Source organism: Pediculus humanus, genomic scaffold (genome assembly GCF_000006295.1).
Source record: "Pediculus humanus corporis 1103172107423 genomic scaffold, whole genome shotgun sequence".
In the NCBI taxonomy this organism is placed as follows: domain Eukaryota; kingdom Metazoa; phylum Arthropoda; class Insecta; order Psocodea; family Pediculidae; genus Pediculus; species Pediculus humanus.
In genome coordinates this window covers 82,171-90,433 of record NW_002987047.1, presented here as the reverse complement: position 1 = coordinate 90,433, position 8,263 = coordinate 82,171, and the positions used below count along the sequence as shown (strand labels likewise).

The 8,263-nt window shown below is 32.4% G+C and overlaps 1 protein-coding gene across 1 annotated transcript; it reads left to right on the top strand.

The window, feature by feature from the left end:
• Positions 1 to 1,701: 1,701 nt before the first annotated feature.
• Positions 1,702 to 3,053, top strand: Phum_PHUM068990 (Ribosomal large subunit pseudouridine synthase C, putative; the record flags this gene model as incomplete). The annotated part of the gene is made up of 5 exons (XM_002423531.1): positions 1,702 to 1,772; positions 1,854 to 2,050; positions 2,126 to 2,344; positions 2,414 to 2,730; positions 2,982 to 3,053. The coding sequence occupies 5 exons, from the start codon at positions 1,702 to 1,704 to the stop codon at positions 3,051 to 3,053; spliced, it is 876 nt and encodes a 291-aa protein (XP_002423576.1).
• Positions 3,054 to 8,263: the final 5,210 nt, after the last annotated feature.

The following is an 8,263-nucleotide window of genomic DNA, read 5'->3' as shown; positions in this document are numbered from 1 at the left end:
CCCTTTTTTTTATGCCTTAAGGTAAACTTTTGAAACTTTTCATAAATTTTAGGAATAAAATGTGTTAATAAAATTTTAAAAAAGAAAGAAAGAAAGAGAGAGTGAAAATAAGAGAGTGAGTGAGTGAGTGAGTAAAAAACAAACTTTTGAAAATTTTTTTTTTTTTCCCCCGCCAACGTCACTAACAAAAGTAAAAAAAAAAAAAAAAAAAAAAAAAAAAAATAATAATAATAATAATAATAATAATAATAATAATTTTTGTGTGATGCTTACTAACTTTAACGCTTCACTATAATTATCACGAATTTCATTTGTTTTTTTTTTTTTTTCTATCATAAACGCAAATTCTAGTATTTATCGTTTCCCTTTCCCCCTCCCTCCCCCGCTGAAAAAATAAATATTCCCACGCTTCCCTTTTTCCCCAACCCCTCCCTCCTCTTTTACCTTTTCTCTTTTTTTTCAAACTCTTTCGATATCGATGTATATAGTTTAAGTAAAAAAAAATTAAATTTTTTTTTTTTTTTCTTAATCGATGTTATTATTATTATTATGATTATGATTTATTTGAACTTATTGGTCGGTTGGTTGATGTTGCATTACAGACATGAGACTCCGGTTCTTGCTAAACCGATCCGAGTAATTCATGTCGATAAAGACATTGTGGTTTTGGACAAACCGGGTTCACTTCCGGTAAGTGACCGTACTACTACAAAATTATTATTATTATTACTACCTATTATTATCATTCTTTCTTTTCTTTTTTTTAAATTATTTTATTTTATTGGCTAATTTACGATTTCGGCCGATTTTTCGGCCGGAGTGCAATAAATGAGACCGTCGCACGTGTATATAAAATAATAATAATAATAATGATTATTATTATTATTATTATTATTATTATTATTATTATTGTTATTATATTTGTTGTTTTATTAACTTGAATTTTATTAATTTTTTTTTTTTTATTAACCAAAATTTTCGTAAAACTTACGAATTGAGTTTGTTTTTTTTTTTTTTTGAATTTTTTTTTTTTTTAATGGGAATAATATTATTATTATTATTTATTAATTATGTATTATATTGATTACGTATTTATGTATTTCGTTTTTTAAAAAAAATTTTTTTTTTCAAAAAAATATTAATAAAATTTTATTTAAAATAATATAAAAATTAAATAGAATACGTAATAATATAAAATTAAATCGTACGTAAACCGCAAAAAAAATAAAAATAAATAAATAAGTTTTTATTTTATTTTTTATCTTATTTATTAAAATTTCAGGTTTATCATTTATTAGAATCTATTAATTTATTAATTACTATATTTATATATATACTATTACGCATTTATTAATATGAAAAACAACCAACCGACCAAACAACAACAAGTTTTTTTTTTAAATTTTTTTAATCGACAGAAAATTATTATTTTATTTAAATAAATAAATAAAATGACGTAATAAAAGAAAAAAATAATGATCGAATGATTATAAATAAATAAATAAAAAATCTTATTCGCTTCTTTTTTTTTCTTTCATCAACGTCGATCAGGTTCATCCATGCGGAAGGTACCGTCACAACACAGTGGTATTCATATTGGCTAAAGAATATAATTTGAAAAACTTAAGGACGATACACAGATTAGATCGACTCACTAGTGGCCTATTACTATTTGGTAGAAGCCCTAAAAAAGCAAGACAAATGGAACATCAAATAAGAAATCGTCTCGTACAAAAAGAATATGTTTGTAGAGTCGAAGGAGAATTTCCAAGGTTTGATTACCTCTTTTTTTTTCTGTTTACGAATGGGGGTAGGGGAAATTTTCTATCATTATTAATATTGATTGATTTCAGCGGACAAATTGAATGCAGCGAACCAATAGAAGTAGTTAGCTACAAAATAGGAGTATGTAAGGTATCTAGCAAAGGTAAATCCTGCAGTACGACGTTTGAAAAATTAGGTTACAGTTCTTCTACCAATACCAGTATTGTTTTATGTAAACCTCACACGGGAAGAATGCATCAAATCAGGGTCCATTTGCAATATTTAGGTACGTTTTAACGGATTTAAAATGTTAGCGGGTTGTGTTGTGCGATATTTAATATTTGCCCCTTTCTTCTTTTAGGTTATCCTGTTGTCAATGACCCATTGTATAATCACACCGTATTCGGTCCCGAAAAGGGTAAAGGTGGAAACATTGGTAAAAATGACGAAGAACTCATACACGATTTAATAAATATTCACAATGCTGAAAATTGGTTGGGTATGGAAGGTGATTCGGAATTGAGTATGTTTAAAACAAGATCTGATTTGGATGAAAGTTTAAATTCAATAAATAGAAAAGGTAAAAAGAAAAAATGGAGAAGACGATCGAGTAACAAGTGAAAGAAATTTATTGATTCATGAATTTCAGGTTCTTCATCTCCTGTCGATGATGAAAATGATGGAAGTAGAGAACCATCTCCATGCGGTGGTGAAAATTCACCATCCCGATGCAGTATCGGTTCGCCGGTGAGTTTAGCTCAAGGTTCGCCATCAACACCAAGCGGCGGTGCAGTTGTGAGAGTTAGTAAAGTAACAGTAGCCACGCAAACCGGTCATGAAGCTCCCGATTTAACTTTTCAATCAGAAAAAATGACGACGGATCAACATTGTTATGAATGCAAAGTCAGATATAGAGATCCGAAACCGAAAGATCTTGTCATGTATCTTCACGCATGGAAATACCGGGTGAGAGAGAATAAGTTTTCATAACACGCACCACCTAGAAAATAAAAAAATAAATGAATGAAAATGATGGACGCAAACAGTTGTTATTAATTAATTTAATAAATTTATGCCAAAAAATTTAGCAAACGGCCCCGACCTAAATTTAAAAAAATTTTGTGACCCCATAAATTATTTAAATGGGCCGAAAAATTTTTTAAAAAAAAAAAAGAAAATTTCCCAAGAAAATAAAAAATTTTTTTTGTTTTTTCCAGGGTCCCGGTTGGGAATATGAAACGGAATTACCGGATTGGGCAAAAATCGATTGGGTAGAACCCGAAGAATAGTGATCGATACCCGAAACAAAAAATATATTTAAAGGAACAAACATCAAGTTTTATTATACCACGTGACTTTATTATTATTTTTTTTTTACATGCGAAAATAATAATAATAATGATAGTAATAACAACACGACGATTGATGAAGTGATTTCTCTCTTTCTCTCTCTCTCTCTCTTTCTCATGTTTAATTTAAACGCAATAAAATCCCCGTTAATAATTTGTTTTTTATGTTTAACTTACGTACTCACGCACTCACGCAATAATTTAAATTTTCTTTTCATTTATTATTTAGATTTTTAAAAGGGGGTCTTACAGAGAGTAATGAAAATATGAAAAATATGACGACGAATATTTTTTTCTTTTCCGACCCCAAATCATAAACCGTACGATTTATGTTTCTTATTTATGTTTTTTTATGTTTTTACGTAATTAACAAAACACTATTATAACAACAACAACGCATGCAAAAAAAACACGTTCAAACAATGGCAGAACATTTAAATAGAAAAAAAAAAAGGTTTTAATTTTTTTTTTTTTTTAGAAAACAGTCTTGCCACCTTCATCGTGTGTAAATTTCTCAACAAAAATTAATTTAATTTTTTTTTTTCAATACAATCAATAAATCAATAAATCAATCAATTTTTATTAATAATAATAATGATGAAAAAATGTCGGAAACCGTTAAAATTTATTCTTACACGTTTATGTGAATAAATATATTTTTTTTAAAATTAATTTTTCACTCTGCGTTTGTTTTATCAGGTCAAACAATAACAAAGTTTTGATAACGATAATAATAATGATGTTACGTACATATTACATAAAAATAAATATTAAAAGGAAAACAAACGGGGAGGATTTATTATTATTATTATCGTTTTTTGAGAATTCACTTCAAACAACAAGAAATTTGTCGATTGTTTTTGGTTTTTTTGTTTGTTGTTGTTGTTGTTGTGTTGTTTAAAAGAATCTTTTTAAAAATAATAAATAAATAAATTTTCAAATTTTTGTACTCAACTATAAATAAATTGTTTATAACCGGAAATGGTTAGAAAAAGAGAAAAAGGATTAAATTGTCGTCGTCGATAGGAATGAATGGGTTCGCTATTAAAAAAAAAAAATTTTCATCAGTTTATTTATTTATTTAAATTTTATTTTTTCATTGTTCGATTTTGTTGACGGCAGCCATTTTTTTTGTTAATATATAAGCCTTCTTTCACCGGAAATAAAAATTTTAAATACATTTTTTTTTTACGCATATATAAATAAATATAAATAAATAAATTTTACTTGTCTTCCAATTTTAAAAAACAAAAAAATAACACTTAATTAATAAATAAATAAAAATTATGGCGGGAAAATTTAAATTTATTTTAAATTACAGAGACGATGAAAAAATATTAATAATAATAATAATAATAAAATTTGTTATTTAATTAAATAGAAAAGAAAAAAAAGAGAGATTTATTATTTAATAAAATTTATGTGAATATATATAGCGGAGTACAATATTTGAAATTATTATATAAGATTATTGAAATAATAATAATAATAATGTTATTATTAATGATAATGATAATAAAATTAAGGTAATTGTGAGAATAAATGTTGTTATTAAAAAAAAAATATATATATATATGAGCGAAACGGTTAAATTAAAATAAGTTAAAAATGTTACCGGGTTAATTTTTCCGTGCTTCGTTTTTTTTTTTTTAACTCTCTCTCTCTCTCTTTCTCTCTCACTCTCTCTCACTTAAAATTACGGTAATAAAATTTTACGTTTAGTTTTTTTTTTTAATTAAAAAATAAAATGGGGAGGAAGAAGAAGAAGAAAAAAATAAATTAAGCCATTTTTTTAGGTACTTAGATATAAAAAAAAAAAATTTTATTTTTTAATTTGCCTCTCTCTCTCTTTCTTTCTCTCTCTCTTTTGTTGTCGTGTGTGATAATAAATTTAAAAAGACATAAATTAATAATGATAATAAATAAATATATATTTAAGGCTTTTGCATGAATATAAATAAAATATAAAATAAAAAAAAAAATTATTATTATTGAAATCGTTTAGGATTGGCGTATATAAATAGAGGTTCCTCATTTTTTTTTTTTTTTATGTTTAGTTTCGAGTACTCTCCCAACACAAACGAGTACTCGAAATTTATTATTTTATTTACTATAATTATTATTATTATTTTTTTTGCATTAGTTATTAATTTAGTTAATTTTTTCCTATTGTTATTATCGTCATTTTTTTTTTTTTGGTTTTTGTACATTTAAAACAAACAAAAAAAAAAAAAAAAAAACAAAATAATAATTTTTAATGAGCTTTTCTATAATTGTATGTAAATAAATTATATAAAAAGAAAAAAATTAAGAGACGATGATGATGATGATGATGTATGTTCGTCTTATCGGTACAGTCGCTTATTATTTTTTCATTTTTGATTTTATTTTACATTTGCCATCAAATACTTTTTATTTAATTGCTCCGTGCTCTATCATGTTTTTTTTTTTTTGTGTAAAAAATAAAGTAATAAAAAATTGTGAATAAATAAATATATGTACATGAGGTGGCATGAAATTTAAATTTTTGATTTTTGTTTTCCACGTAAACCGACATTGAATGTAAAAAATAAATAATATGTCGTATAATTATTGTTCGATAAAATTAATAACAAAAAAATAATCATTTTTGAAAAGATTCATGTTTTTTTTAATAACATATCAATGATGACAAGTTTTTACGTTTGAATTTTATTAATAAAAAAAAAATTTTTTTCGATTGTTATTTAGTGGTTATGGAATTCGTCAAATTTAATTGTACAAGTAAAAGCGTACATTTTTTTCGAATTTTTTTTTTTTGCTTTTTAAATTTCTTTTTTAATTTTAATAATTTTTGTAATTATCTATTTTACGAATGTTAATAAATAATTAAATAGTGTAAAATTTGATTTTCACACGTTAATAAATAATTCAATGTCGGTTCTTAAAATACTTTAATTATATATTTTTTTCATGTAAAAAAATATAAACTTTATTTTAAAAAAATATTATTATTATTTTAATTTATGTGTAGAATAAATAATTTAAAAATAAATTTTTTTAAAATAAATATTATCAAATCGTTAAAATGATACGATTTAAAAAAAAAAAAAAAAAAACAATTTTTATTTATTTATTGTTTCTTTAATTTTACTCTTTACCTCCTTGTATAGGAGGTAAAATATTGCGATATTTTTACAGTAAAATTATGATTTAAGGTGGGAATCCACTGTTTACATTTTATTTTACTCTTTACCTCCTTGTATCTTATGTTTGTCTGATACATTTGAACATTTTTTGTCATTAAAAGTTATAAAAATACTCCATTTTTTGTTCGTTGACTTGTTACTCCAACGACATGTTGCTCCTCGCGACCAGTTGCGGATGGGCGGAGATCCGCGACCCCGCGGAAACGGAACTTCACGCGAAGGTGGAGGCCATCCGGAGCATCGGACTCTGAGTGTCTCTGCCGAAAACGGAAGTGTGCGGGTTTCATCGTCCGCGAAACCCGCAATGGAGAGACTTGCCCTCTATAGCGAACGGGGTGGCGGCGGGCCGAGGAGACCCCGATTCCGCAGGGAACTTCGCGATCGCACGGTCCGAACCTCGCAGGCACGCTTCGACGACGGGAGAAAACGGTACGGCGGCGAAATAGTCGTCGCCCCGGGCCCTTGAGTGGGGGACTGAATGGGGCGGGGCCACGGCGGGCTCCTGTGATCCAGCTTCTAGGAGGCAAAGCGCAGTGGATGCTTGCAGACCTGCGCTAAGTTCGGTGATCGCCAAGGGGACGGGGAATTAATCATCTACTTACAGGTGCGTGTCTTCGATCTCTCACCAGCGAACGAGCAGAAAGGCGACGGCGGGATCGGGTGGGAGTGGCGAACCCTTCGATGTCGACCCTTCCGGAAACCCGCAAATTCTTGCAACTGAGGCGCGAGCGATGTGGCAGGTCGTCCCATCTCACTCAGAGCGACGCCGAAAGAAGAAGATTCGAGAGGAAGGTCGAGGGAGCGCAGGAGCTTTGCTTCAGGTGCGAAGCGGCAGGGCATCGGGCGTGCGACTGCGCGAACTCCATTCTTTGCGCCGCGTGCGCGGAGGCCGGCCGTCCGGCTAACCACCGATCGGGGATCGGTCCTACGTACTCGGCACCTTTGGTGAGAGACAAAGTCGTCCGTTGGGGTGCTCGAACAGGGGGGGTGCGACGTGGGGAGCTTCTCCATGTGAGCCGAGAACGAACGGCTTTGCCCAGAGTTCAAAGTAAACATGGGGAAGTTTTTTTAAGTCAATTTTAATCACTGCAGGGGTGCGCAGGACCTACTGCTCAATCAGATGGGCACGTGGGGGGTCGACGTCGTCATGATTTCGAAACCCTACGTCGTTCCAAAAAGGGGGGAAAGCTGCAACGGTTCTTGGTTCGGATCCGAGGACGGCGCGGCCGCGATATTATTCTCGAGCCGTGTCGGGACGCCGAGGCCTCGAGAGCTGTCCCGGGGGGAGGGTTTCGTTCTGGTCGGATGGGGAAACGCGGTTCTGGTGTCCGTTTACGCGTCGCCGAATCGTCCCGTCAGCCAGTTCGAGAATCCCTTGCACGCGCTCGCGAGGGAGATCGATCGCTCGGGGAAGTCCCGTCCCACATTCGTCTGCGGCGACTTCAACGCGAAACACGTTTCGTGGTCGGGATACGCAAACAACGCGCGCGGCCGACTCCTCAAGAAGTGGTTAGATTTACGTCATTTCGCCGTGCGTAACGAAAGGGAGGCGAAAACTTGCGTGCCGGCCACCGTCGAGTCCGCGATCAATCTCACGGTTTCTTCCGTCGCGGCCGCGGCGTGGGTTTCCGGCTGGGAGGTCCTTTCCGATTTCCATTTTCTGAGCGAACACGCCCACTTGGCGTTCTCACTCGGGGCTCCTGGAAGCTCGGGGAGACTGCATCTCGGTCCAGCGGGCCTCGCGTCGTCGTTCCGCCCCGGTGGAGCCTGCGATCGATGGACGAAGAGCAGCTCGTCGAGTGTCTCGCCGCGGAATCGTGGCGAAGAGCCAGTTTTGATTCGGCGATAGAGTACGCCGGCGAGATAGCGCGGAGGATTCGGGACGATTTGCAACGCATCTCGGATTCGTGCATGAGGAGGGTCGGTTCGCGATCGAACGAGCGCAAGCGGCTGAAATACTGG